General features: G+C 33.4%; 1 protein-coding gene across 2 annotated transcripts in view; it reads left to right on the top strand.

Annotated features, from left to right (window-relative positions):
* NDUFS4 (NADH:ubiquinone oxidoreductase subunit S4) overlaps positions 1–14,164 on the top strand; it is a 121,976-nt gene that overhangs the window by 25,576 nt on the left and 82,236 nt on the right. For both annotated transcript variants that reach the window (XM_027863339.1, XM_027863340.1), the window contains exon 2: positions 10,582–10,660. In XM_027863339.1, the coding sequence (XP_027719140.1) occupies positions 10,582–10,660 (79 nt within the window). The remainder of the gene's footprint in view (positions 1–10,581; positions 10,661–14,164) is intronic.

Genomic DNA, 14,164 nt, shown 5'->3' with positions numbered 1-14,164 from the left:
TCTGTTCTTGGCTACATAGGTTTTACTTATACAAGAAAATTTTGATTTAAAATAATTGAAATTGTTCTTTTTACACTTCAATGATATTCTCACCTTATAATGTAGTTAAAGGTCTGATACTGCTGATTCTACTTCCTTTACATGCTTTTTCCCTAGTGTCTTTGAAGTTCCTGCCCTTTTGTTTTTCCAAATGAACTGTTATTATTTTTTTAACTCTGTAAAATAATATTTTAGTAATTAATTGGGATGACATTGAATAAATAGTTTAGTTAAGTAAAACTGTCATTTTAAAGATCATATTGGCTTTACCTACCCATAAACACTAAATATTACTTCAATTATTTAGATCTGAGTTTATTTGTATAAAAAGTGTTTTATGTTTATGTTCATATAATTCCTGTGTCTGTTTTGGCAAGTATACACTCACATATTTTATACTGTTTAGGTATTTTAAATGATCTTAAACAATATTGAATAATATTGTTGATACCTAGTATAGTTTCTCTATTTTTCATTTTTGATTAAATCTATTTTAACTTTAACTTTGAGATCATGATTACTATCCCTGTGGTTTTTTTTACATACTAAATTCTACTCCTGCCTTTTATTTTATCTTTGTGTGTATCTCTCATTGTTATAAATGTTTCCTGAAGGGGGCAGCTAGGTGGCACAGTGGATAGAGCATTGGCCCTAAAGTCAGGAGGACCTGAGTTCAAATCCAGCCTCAGACCAAACACTTGACACATACTAGCTGTGTGTCCTGAGACAAGTCACATAACCCCAATTGCCTCACTTAAAAAAAAAATGTTTCCTGAAAGCAACATATTATTGAATTAATTTTTTAAATCTGCTGTCTGTTTCTGTTTTACGGGTAAATTTGCCCCACTTACATTCTAAGCAACAATTATTTGTTGTGTATTTTCCTCCTTCCTATTTTTCTCCGTTGTCCTTCTAACCCTATTTTCCCTATCCCTCCTCATTCTTCTGCTTTACTTCTACCTACTATCTTGCCCTCCTGTTACTTAACCTACCTCTAAGAATCCCTCCCTTATCCTCTCCCCCATCCCCTTGCCCTCTTATTTCTTTCTGAATTTAGAAGACTTTTATACCATTCTAGATATATATGTTGTTCCCTTTTTATCTCATTTTCCAATGACAGTAAGGTTCCAGCACTACCAGCCCTCCCCCGACTAGCTTCTGTATCAATTTTTCCTTGTATGCCTCATTTGTATAATTACTCCTTTTTTCTCTCTCCCTACAGTTCGGTTTTTTAAGAATGACCCCATTATACTCAGCTCAGCCCAAGTCTTTCTTTCAAACTATATATATAAATAATGATGACAATCATAAGAGTATTGCTAGCATTTTCATGTGAGTTTTCCTCCTGGGATCTCTTTCAGGTGGTGATTGGTGGATTATTTCTATTTCTTCTTTGCCTTCTTGTTCTAGAACTTCAGGGTAATTTTCCTTGATAATTTCTTGTAATACTTTTTCAAGATTCTTTTTTTATCATAATCTTCAGGTAGTGTGACAATTTTTATTTCTTCTCAATCTGTTCTCCAGATCAGTTGTTTTTCTGATAAGATTTTCACTTTCTCTTCTAGTTTTTCATTCTTTTTATTGTGTTTTATGATTTCTTGCTGTCTTAGAACATTATTAGCTTCTCCTTGCCCAATTCTAATTTTCAAGGAATTATTTTATTCCTTATGTTTTTGATTCTCTATTTCTAGTTGGTTGACTTCCTTTTCGTAATTTTCTTGATTTTCTTGGATTGCTCTTATTTTTTTTTTCTTCTAATTTTTCCTCTATCTCTCTTTTTGATTTTTAAAGTCCTTTTAAAGTTTTTTTCAAGAAGTCTTTTTGTGCTTGGGACCATTTCATGTTCCTCATTGTAAAAGGAGTGGCTTTTTTAACTCCATTATCTTCCTCTGAATATGAACCCAGATCTTCTCTATCCCCATAGTAACTATCTATGGTTGGGTTCTTTCTCCTTTGCTTACTAATTTTTGTTTTATTTTGTTTTTAGCAGCTATCAGTGTAATCAAGTTGTAGTCCCTAGATATGGGGAATGATGCCCCAAGCATCAAGTCCTTCTTACTGTTATTTTCTCAGGTCTGTCTCAGGGCCCATCTTAGCGTTCTCCTTTCCACTGCTTAGCCACAGCCAGGGCCCCCAGCCATACTGTTCCACAAATGATCTTGCTCCCTGCAATCCCTCAGGTGGCTGCAAACTACAGCTGTCCTCTCTGCCCCTGAACTGAAACCAGGAACTCTGCTCTCCTGTAAGTTCCCACAGCCAGCAAGTCCCTGCTCCTCTGCTACTGCATTTATCAGGTGTGTGCTAGCTTTTTCTCCCCACAGCAGAGCTGTTTGGCATCCCTCAACAATGGAAGGTCCTTCAGTCTTTTCCTGCTCAGCCATCAGATTCCCATGCTATTTGGAGATAAAAGTTTTAAAACTGAGGCTGCTTCTCTACCCAGCTACCCCAGGGCTGGTTGTTTGTTGATTTTGCAGAATCTGCCTGGAGATGTTTTCACTTCATTTAGGCCAAACTTCTGTCCCTGGAAATAGAGTCTTCTCGGGGTCTTCTCAAATTGTTTTAGGAGGACAACGACTGAGGCAAGAGTCAAGTTTTCTGATCTGTTCTGTTATCTTCCCAGAATCCTTTTCTTTTTCCCCCCCTTAATTCCTTACAGCACAATACAGTTATCCTTTTTTACATGTAGGGGTTAGGGCCGCTGGACCCTTGCACTCTAGAAAATTCACATAAAATTCTCTGTTGGTACCAGAAAAAAAGTCTGTTTTTTCTTTTTCTTTTGTGCAGTGTTTACAGCACCTTATTGTAAAATTTGGGTTAAGTATTTGTTAATAGGCTCTATGTCATCTGTTGACCTTCAGGTATTATCTGTGACTTTTGCAAAACTCCCCCAAAATTCCCATTTAATTTTTTATGCCCACCTGCGATATGTTGAAACTGTGATGGGTAAAGTTTCAATGTGGAAAAGATAACTGCAGTATTACTTCACATACCACAATTTATTCAGCCATTCCTCAGTTGATAGGCTGCCACCACAAAAAGAGCTATTATAAATATTTATGTGCATGTGGGTCCTTTTCCTCTTTCTTTGATATCGTTAGGTTTTGAGCTAATAGTGGTATTGCTGGGTTAAAGTATGTGCGCAGTTTAATTGTTTTGGGGGCATAGTTCCGAATTCTTTTCCAGAGTGATTGAACAAGTCCACAGCTCTACCAACAGTGCTTCAATATACCTATTTTCCCACAGTCCTTCCAGCATTTGTCATTTTCCTTTTTTTTTTTGTCATCGTAACCTCGATGATGAGTGTGAGGTGGTACCTCAGAATTCTTTTAATTTTCATTTGTCTAATTATTAGTGGTTTAGAACATTTCTCCATATTGCTATTTATAGCTTGCATTTCTGCTTCTGTAAACTGCCTAGTCATGTCCCTTGACCATTTTTCAATTGGGGAATGCCTTCTATTGTAAATTTTGCTCAATTTCCTATGTATCTTAAAATGATAACTTTGCTAGAGAAACTTAATGCAAAGATTTTCTTCTCAGTTTCCCATTTTACTTCCAATTTTAGTTGCATTGATTTGTGCAAAAACTTTTTAAATTCTATGTAACCAGAATTATTCATTTTATCTCCTGTGAAACTATTTTTGCTTGTTAATGAACTTTTCCTCTAAATTCTAAGAGGTTCCACTAATTTGTTTATTGTCATTCTTTAAATCATGTTGCTATTTTGAGCTTATCTTGGTATACCGTGAGAAATGTTGGCCTGTACCTAGTTTCTGCCAGACTACTTTCCCATTTTTCCATCAGTTTTTATTGAATAGGGAGCTTTTGACCCAATAGCTGTGCTCATTTGCTTCTGTATGTTGTGTGACTAATCAGTTCCACTGATCAGTCTCTCCATTTCTTACCCAATGCCAAAATGTTTTGATGATTACAGCTTTGTAATAAAATTTGACACCTAGTACTGTCAGGCCCCCTTCCTTCTTTTTAATTTTTCCCCCATTGATTCCCTTGATATTCTTGACTTTTTGTTCCTCCAAGTGAATTTTGTTATTAATTTTTCTAGCTTTATAAAATAATTATTTGATAGTTTAATTGTAATGGCACTACATAAGTAAATTAGTTTAAGTAGTATCATTTGTATTATATTAGCTTATCCTACCCACCAGCAATTGATATTTCTCTAGTTTTTTAGATTTGTTTCTGTGTGAAAAATGTTTTGTTATTTTGTTCATATAGTGTGTGCCTTGTCAAGTAGACTGCCAAATATTTTATGTTGTCTGTGGTTATTTTAAACAGAATTTCTCTTTCTCTTCCTGCTAGATTTTAATGGTAACATACAGAAATGGGGATGATTTGTGAAGATTTATTTTATACCCAGCAACTTTGTAGAAGTTGTTAAATGTTTTGATTAGTTATTTAGTTAACTTTCTAGGGTTCTCAAAGTAAACCATCATATCATCTGCAGAAAGTGATAGTTTGTTTTTTTGATTATGCTTGTTTCTTCAGTTTCTTTTTATTGTCTCATTTCTGTAACTAAGAACTTCTAACTTATCCCCATTATAGATAATGTTTGCTTTTGGTTTTAGATAGATACTACTTAATCATTTAAAGGAAAATTCCACTTCTTTTCTTTCTAGCATTTTTTTAACAGTAATAGGTTTTGTATTTTGTAAGAAGCTTTTTCTGCATCTATTCAACTAGTCATATGATTTTTCCTAGTTTTGTTATTAATATGATCAATTATACTTATCGTTTTCCTAATATTTAACCCAACTTGCATTCCTGGTATAAATCCAACTTGATCATAGTGTATCTGATTTTGTGATATATTGCTATAGTCTCCTTACCAATATTTTATTTAAAATTTTTACATCAGTGTTCATTAGAGAAATTAGTTTGTCATTTTATTTTTCTGTTTTGACTCCTTGGGGTGTGTGTGTGTGTGTGTGTGTGTGTGTGTGTGTGTGTGTTTGTGTGTAGACAGTATTTGTTTATCAGAAGAAATTTGTTAGGATTTCTTCTTTATCAGTTTTTTAAAAGACAGTTTATGTAGTATTGGAATTATTCATTCTTTAAATATTTGGTAGAATTCACTTGTACATCCATCTGGTCCTGGGACGGGATTTTTTGGGAAGTTCTGTGGCTTATTCAATTTCTTTTTCTAAAATAGAATAATTTAAATATCCTAATTCCTATTCTATCAACCAGGAAATTTATTTATTTCTAAATATCCATCTGTTTCATTTAACTTGTGAATTTTATTGACATTTAATTCAGAAATAAAGTTCCTAATAATTGCTTTTGTTTCATCTTCACTGGTTGTGAATTCACCTTTTTCATTTTTTTATTCTTCTAAATTTGGTTTTCTTTTCTTAATCAAATTAGCTAATGGCTTGTCTATTTCATTGAGTTTTTTCTCAAAAAAATTCCTAGTTTTATTAATTAATTCAGTGTTTTGTTTAGTTATTTTTTTTTTAAATTTTGTTAATCTCTCCTTTGATTGTAAGAATGTCTATCTTGGTGTTTAATTAGAAGGTTTTAATATGTTGGTTTTCTAATTTTCTTAGTTGTATGTCCAATTCATTGATCTGATCTTCCTCTCTTTTATTGATGAACAAGTTTAGAGATAGGAATTTTCCCCTGATTACTGTTTTGGCCATATCCTACAAATTTTGGTGTGTTGTCTCATCATTATTATTTTTAATGAAATTATTGTATGTTTTTATAATTTGTTCTTTTATCTACATTTTTTAGGGTTATGTCATTTAGTTTATTTGTTTCAAGGACCCTTTATTGAATGTAAAGTCTTATTGCATTATGGTCAATAAAAGATACATCTAACTTCTCTGTTTTTCTGCATTTGTTTGTGAGTTTTTTTATGCCCTAATACATAATCAGTTTTTGTGACTGTGTCATGGATGGCTGAGAAATAGATGTACTCCTTTCTGTTCTTATTCATTAATCTTCAAAGATCTGTCATATTTAACTTTTCTGAAATTCTATTCAGGTCCTTAACTTGTTTCTTATTAATTTTTTGATTTGATTTATGTAGTTCTGAGAGGAGTAAATTAAGCCTCCTCCCCACTATTATAGTTTTACTGTTTAAATTCTTCCTGTAACTCATTTTACTTTTCATGTAAGAATTTAGATGTGATGTCATTTGGTGCACAAGTTTATTGCTGATATTAGTCCATTGTTTATGGTTTCTTTTAACAAAATGCAGTATTTCTGCTTATCTCTTTTAATTAGGACTGGTTTTGCTTTTATCTGAGATCAGTATATTGCTCCTGCCTTTTTCACTTCAGCTGAAGCATATAAAATTCTGCTCCATCCTTTTATTTTAACTCTCATGTATCTTTGTGTTTCAAGTGTGTTTCTTGTAAAAAAAAAATGCAACTGTATCATTGGATTTTGGTTTCTAACACATTCTGCCATCTTCCTTTTTAGAGCTGTCTTCATTCCATTCACATGGCCAGTTCTGATTGTTCTGTATTTTCTTCTATTCTGTTCTCTTATACTTATCCTCACTTAATGGGTTGGTTACAACCTCTCAGTGACACTAGCAGCTCTCTAAGACTGCAAGTAACAAATGAGTTGCCAATGTGCTTTGGTAGGAGGATATGAATTGGTGGGAGGAACATAAATGAATTAATGGCCCCAAACTAGAGATAGTTCAACTACCAGTGCTTTCAAAATTATCTAATTATAGGAAAATAGTACTAGACCTAAAAAAGTACCTAACTTTTTAAATAAAATAACCAACTCAAGGTTCAATTTCCTATGTAGCTAAGAAATCATATAAACTAAATCTATTTTCTCTAGAAAATATCATTTCTAAAATGTAACACTGAGTTAAATGAATAGATACTTTGAATGTGTTGTAAAAAAACAAAACAAAACAAAACCATGTACTTTTGTAGAATTCATTTAAATTGTGTCTTCCCGATGGTTTAAATCTAATTTACCATTTGTGAAATCCCAAATGACCATATTGGATAGTCCTGAAGAGTACATATTTTTGGTCCACTCTGTTTTACAAAAAACATTTATGCTGATTAATTTCAGTTTTTAGTTGAATTCTTTCAAAATTTAAACTTACTAACATTTTAACTTCCTATCTATTCTGAATTTTGTGCCTCCATCATCACTTAGCAAGAATTGCTTCCTCCCTTTTGTAAATAGATATTTGCCATTAAACCAGTTTTACCAATTTATATACTCAGTTGAGAGACAGTATAGCAGAATGGATAAAAAGAGCTGGCATTGTAGTTAAAAAGACCTGGGATTTAGTCCCACCTCTGCCACATACTGACTTAGTAACCTTGGTCAAGTCACTCTACCTCAATATCTAGGTATCTCTAAGATTGAAAGTTTCGAAGAAGGTTTCTCCTTGCCTTGATAGAAGCTTCTTCCTCATTAGGCCCTGGAACCCCAGTTCTAATCCCTATCCCTAACCTATATATACTTGGTTAAAATACCTTTTCTTGATTTCTGATTGCCTTCCAGCTCTGACATTTTGTATTCTGTGGCTCCGTCTAGCTTTAATATTTTATGTTCTAACATTTTTTAAGGTTTTCACATGGGAGAGGAATTAATCTTGTTTTTCCTTTTTAATTAATTGATTGATTTTTAGTTTTCAACATTCACTTCCATAAACTTTTGAGTTTTAAATTTTCCCCCTCCCTCCCCTCCACCTTCCCCAAGAAGGTGTGCAATCTAATGTAGACTCTACATATTCATTCTTATTAAACATATTTTCACATTAGTCATGTTGTAAAGAAGAATTAGAACAAATGAGAGGAACCATGAGAAAGAAGAAACAAAACCAAAAAAAAAAAGAGAGAGAGAGCGCACAAATAGTATTCTTTGATTTGCATTCAGATTCCATAGTTCTTTCTCTGGATGTGGATAGCATTTCCTATCATGAGTCTTTTGGAGGTGTCTTAAATCCTTGCATTGCTGAGAAGAGCTAAGTCTATCAAAGTCAGTCATCACACAGTGTTGCTGTTGTTATTGTGTACAATGTTCCCCTGGTTCTGCTCATCTCACTCAGCATCAGTTCATATAAGTCCTTCCAGGTTTTTCTGAAGTCTACCTGCTCAACATTTCTTACAGCACAATAGTTTTCCATTACATTCATATACCACAACTTATTCAGTGATTCCCCAACTGATGGGCATCCCCTCAATTTCCAATTCTTGACTACCAAGAAAAGAGCTGCTATAAATATTTTTGTATATGTGGGTCCTTTCCCCATTTTTATGATCTCTTTGGGATATAGCCGTCTAAGTGTATTGCTGGGTGAAAGGGTGCGCACAATTATAGCCCTTTGTGCATAGTTCCAAATTGCTTTCCAGAATGGTTGGATCAGTTCACAATTCTACCAACAATGCAAATTTATCTTGTTTTTGCTTGATACCAGAGAGCAGAACTAATGGGTCAAAGTTGCAAAAAGGGAAACTTAGGATAAATTTCTAATTGCTCACAATTAGAGTTTCTTTGAAATAGCAATGTGCTACCTTGGTTCTCCCTCATTGGATGTTTTCAGTAAAGTTTGGATGCCCAGTTCCTGGTTTTGTTGTAAAAAGGGATTCTTTTTCTGTTATAGGCTGTACTTAGATAGATGCTGAAGTTGCTTCCAACTCTAAAATTTTCTTAGTGATGAATCTATACTACCAAATTTGGGGGGCTATGGGTAATTGGATGTCTCCTGCTCCCACGAGCAAATGATATTTTAGTATTCTGATGCCTTTATTTATACTAACTACCTTATTTTAAACATTAGTTTAATTCACAGTGTAGCATATATTAGACTTTTAGGTTATCCTTAAAATTAGTATGTGTATACATATTTAAGCAGGAAATTTTCCAAAATGGTGCCTGCTTCCTAGATTAGATTTTAGAAATAGGATTTCAGAAATAGAAGAGACTACATTGGTCATGGGATTTATCTCCTTCAAATACACAGATAGAGAAAATCAAGCCCTAGTTTGTAGCTTGTCTAATGTGATAGTTTTAATGTTGAATACTTAGAGTGAAATTGTAGATAACGTTACTAAATTACACCTTCAAATTTTTTTACGTTTGTTTGTAAGTGAAACAGTTATTTTGCATTATCAGTAATCACATTCAATTTATATTTTTGTAACATGAATTTCCTTAAAGTAGGTCATATATTTATTGAAAGTTGAATATTAGACAGTGTCTAATACTGCCTAACAGCTCTTATAATATTACAAGTAATTATGTGTGTATATACATATATATGTATATAATATTTTCTGGTATAAATTTATTGAATGTTTTGTTTGACATGTTAAATGGCAATTTTATATGCCTATGGTAACTTTATATACCTACAGTCATTTTGTTTTCTGAAAGGAAATTTGTGGCTAACTTAAGAAATTGTGAAGTGTTAAAATAGTAGTCGGTCCATAAACATTGATTAAGCACCTACTCTGTGTCAAGCATTGTGCTAAAAGCTGGGCATACCAAAAGGAGCAAAAAAAGTCCTGCTCTCAAGGAGTTTCCATTCTAGTGGAGGAAACAACAATTAACAATTATAAATAAACAAGCAATGTACAGCATAAATAAGAGAGGGAAGGAGTTAGAATTAAGAAGGGCTGGGGAATAGTATTAGAAATTAACTGTCAGTAGCCAAATATCCATGGCACTTCACTAATAGAAACTATAAAGTGTACTTGAAATAGGAAGTCTCAGTTTTAAGAACTTCTTTTTGAAGAAGAATACAAATATAAAGGAGCTAGATTTTTAAAAAAACTGTGCCTTTTTAAAATATTGAAAAATTTCCCTCATCCACTGAAAGCAGTTGATCATGAATGAGCCATTTAACATTTTACAAGTGTTATCATTTGTTTAGGGTTAGAAGTTATATTAAAATAATGGTTCTTGTTTGAAGAATACACATTATTGTGTCAATTCCATTTGTTGGTAAATTTTCTGTTTTTGAATTTTTAACAACTGAATTTTTGAACCAAAGTAATTAAGCTAATTGTTAAATTAAAATAATTATGAAAGAAAGTCATACCTAGTTGGATTTTTTTGTTTTTTAATTATGATGAAAATTTTTCAGTTTTAATATCCCATTATTAAACTATACAATTGTACTTTACACTATTAAGAATATACTTAAGATTTTTTCCTTCTGATGCCATCATTTAGGGATCAGAGTTCCAGAATAGTTGCTTCAGCTTTGTATTTTCTGTCTGTTCGTGACAAACTAGCTACTGTACATTCACATAGAGCAGTACAGTCCTTGCCACTGGCAGTCTCTCTGTGTGACACAGAGCCTGTAGACTGACATAAAGTTCAGCCTGTTGTGAACTGTTAAGTGGGAGCCTGCCAAAAACTCAGCAGACAGAACTAATTGGGGAGAAAAAGGATTTTTGTGCCCTCATCTCTCTTCTTTCATTTTTTTTTTTACAAGACGGATATTGTTAAAGTAACTTGTTTATGTAAGATTTGTCTGCCTCTATTTTGTCATTGCATGAATCATTTTTTAACTTCAAGTCTTACACTGCAGGTCACTGAGCACTTCCACATGGTGGCTGGCAAAGGATCAAGCTCAAGACATGCAACTCATCACAGTTGATGAAAAATTGGTAAGGGTTTTTTACAACATAATGCTGTAATTCTGCCTTCAGGTTATTTCTGCACAATAGACATTCGGGATGGTATTCTGTGCTCCTTGAGGAAAGAAATACAAATTTTAACTTCCAGATTTGTAGTATGCTTTAAACAGAAACATTAGTAAGTCACAATAAGATAATCTGTGTATTAAAGCACCATATGCAGTCACATACACAAATATTAAGCAACAAATATGAAATTGTGAAAGGCCTAGATCATAGTGGTTATATTGTGGTCAAGTTGCAATGAGTAATTGATTTTGTTTTTGTTTTATAAATGTACTATTTTTTTAACTCTCTGGTTTATATTCCCATTTAATGAAATTGCAATATATTTGCCAATACTTTAGAAAACCAAATGTGTTAGGTTTTCCTTTTTGCTAAAGAAATAAAGTTTAAAGAACCATGCAGAGTTATTGTTACTGTATATATATCTCATTTCTACATATGCATGAAGGTTAGGTTACAACTAGAAACAAATGCACAACATTCTTCTGTTAATCAGTAGCAGATTAGAATTTTGGCAACAATCACTTATAAAATTTTTCAATGTGTGGTCCGTTACTTTAGATGCAACCTGATATTTATGCTTATATTCAACAACGGCATAATTTTTGTAAAGCTTCCAAGACTTCTGGTGAAAATGTGTCATAGCATAAACCTGCTTTTCATTGTATTTTTGAATTACTGTTATAGAATACATGGGTGTGTTTCTTGATTACACCCCTTCTGTTTGTTCTTCGGCCTTATATTGCTCACCTTTGGGCAGGAAAAGGTACTTAAAATATTTGAAGCAGAATGCTAGAAATTTACATTCACACATATAAAAGTTCCTGAGACATAACATTGAACATTTAAATAATGAATACTTAGGATCTTGTGCTTGGGTAGATTATGTCTTAAGTCTTTTATACATTGTAGTTTGAGTTCAGTACCTATGTTTTGATTTTATTAGTTTAAACAAATTTAAAACTGGTGAATTAAAATTATATGTACATAGATATGATATATAGATATAAATTAAAATGTGGTTTTAATTTTATGTAGATTATGGTCCCATGTTAGTTTTACATAAAAGCAGTGACTATTTAATAGTCAGACGTAGCTTTTGTGTTAGCCTTAGAATTATTTATAATTCACGACCTATAGAGGTGAGTGCCAGTTGGTCTGTAATGTTCTTGTGCTATGCTTAGTTTATAAACTTTGGGATGGTACTGTTTCTCCCATTTCACGAGTTTTGTGAATATAAATTAGATTAAATTCAGCAGAAAAATTTATTGAATACATGTTGTAAACAATATGTTTCATCTGCTTTCTGACACTCAAAGAAAACATTTAAAATTTTTCATCTTCCTAGTCAATGGCCTGTTCTGTGGAAGAAATTTTTTTTTATACTTTGGAGAAGTCATTATTTCACAGCAATTGTTTCCTGTATACAGCTATTAAATAACTATTAAACCTTTCTATCTGAAATATGACTTGAAATTAATTTGAATTTTATTTTTATATTTCTATTTGGTTGTTACCTTTATGTCAATTCAGGTTAATAAATGTAAGTATTTACATTATCGATATCATTTTCCCATCTGTGAAGTGATGGCATTGTAGTAGGTCAGGAATTCTTAACCTTTTTTCTGCCATGTACCCTTTTGACAATATCAAAGCCTAAAAAACCTTTCTAGGAAAAATGTTTTTGAATGCATAAAATAAAATACATAGGATTACAAAGGAAATCCATTATATTGAAATAATTGTTAATTTAAAGAAAATAAATACAAGTTCACATGCTTCATGCTAATAAGAACCCTTGGGCTACATATTCTTACAAGTCTTTCTAGTTCTAAATTTTATGGTTCTATAACAGAATTATTCACAGAATCTCAAAACTTTAGAGTTGGAAAGAACCTCAGTGACTGTCAAGTGTAAATCTTGAAAAAAGAATATACCTGACAGGTGATTATCCAGGTTCCATTCATTGATCTCCATAATGGATCCCCTTTATGGAGGGGGAAGCCTCTCAAAATAAATGATTATACTTTTTGGACAGATGCAGAAAATGAGGCAAACAGGGTTAAGTGACTTGCCCAGGTCACATAGCTAATAAATGTTTATGGCCAGATTTGAATTCTGAAAGATGAGTTCTCCTGATTTCAGGCCTGATGCTCTGTCCATTGTACCACCTAGCTGCCCCAGTAGATTTGAGAATCATCAGCTTAGAGGATGATAATTGAATTCCTGAGAGCTGATGAAATCACCAGATGAAGTCGTATTCAGGGAGAACAGAAGAGGGCCCATGGCAAAGCCCTGTGGAACACCCATGGTTAATAGGCCTTACCTGGATGAAGGTCCAGCAGAGAAGACTAAGAAAGGATGGTCATGTAAGTGAGAGGAGAACCCAGGTGAGAGTTTTCCCAGAAAAACCTAGAGAAAAAGGAGGTATGGAGGAGAAGAGGGTGATTGACAATATCAAAAGCTGCAGAGAGATCAAGATATATGAGGACTGAAGAAAGGCCATTAGATTTGGCAAGAGCAGTTGTAATTGATTGACGAATTCAGAATATAGACTGCATAAAGTTAAGAGAGTGAGAGGAAAGGAATAAAATAGAAGAATCAATGTAGACAGCCTTCTCAAGGAGTTTAGCTACAAAAGGCAGAAGATATGGGTTGGTAGCTAGCAGGGATGGATGGATCAAGTGAGATTTTTTTTGAGGATAGGGAGACATACTTGGGCATGTTTTTAGAGGATAGGGAAGCAACCAGTACACATGGAGAGATTGGATGTTAGAGTGGAGATGATAGGGCAAACTGCTAGAGAAGACAATATGAAATGGGATCTCTTATACACTGGGCAAGAAGAAGGACCATTTCATCATGTTAGATGGGGTAAAAGAGATAGTGGCAGAAGGCATCTGGATGATGTGAGGTGAGGACAGGAGAAGAGAGAGCCTTTGGCTTATGGCCTTAATGGTTTTAGTAAAATATTAAGATTCTTAGCTGAGAGGGAGTAGGGGAGGAGCCCCTGGAGGTTCGAGGAGGAATAAAAAGGTTTGAAAGAGCGGAGTGAGTGGAATTGTGAGTTAATTAGGGAGGTGCAAAATGATTGCCTTATAACATTGAGAGCCCAGTTGAGCTTATGTAATATAAATTTGTAGGGAATCAAATCAGCACAGTTTTGTGATTTTTATCTCAAATGCCTTCTTGACCAAGTTGGAGACTATAAAATGACTTTTCTCCTCTTCCCTAAAAGAGAGGATGAGAGGAGGAATAGTATTTTTCCTTTTCTAGCAGGAGGCAGGAAAACTCATCTTTATGGAATAGCATTTTTTCACCTTACCCCAAAGGCAGGAGACTGATTCCAGATGGGATGATATTTTTCTTCTTCCTCTAGGAAACTGGAAACTAGGCAGAATATGTAGCAGGTTAGAATGATATTTCTTCTCTTACCTCAAAGGAAGAAGACTGGTGCTTAATAGAATG

This window comes from Vombatus ursinus, unplaced genomic scaffold (genome assembly GCF_900497805.2).
Source record: "Vombatus ursinus unplaced genomic scaffold, bare-nosed wombat genome assembly UNPS02014772.1, whole genome shotgun sequence".
NCBI classification, from domain to species: Eukaryota; Metazoa; Chordata; class Mammalia; order Diprotodontia; family Vombatidae; genus Vombatus; species Vombatus ursinus.
The sequence above is the reverse complement of the archived record's forward strand: the minus strand, read 5'-3'. Positions and strand labels throughout refer to the sequence as shown.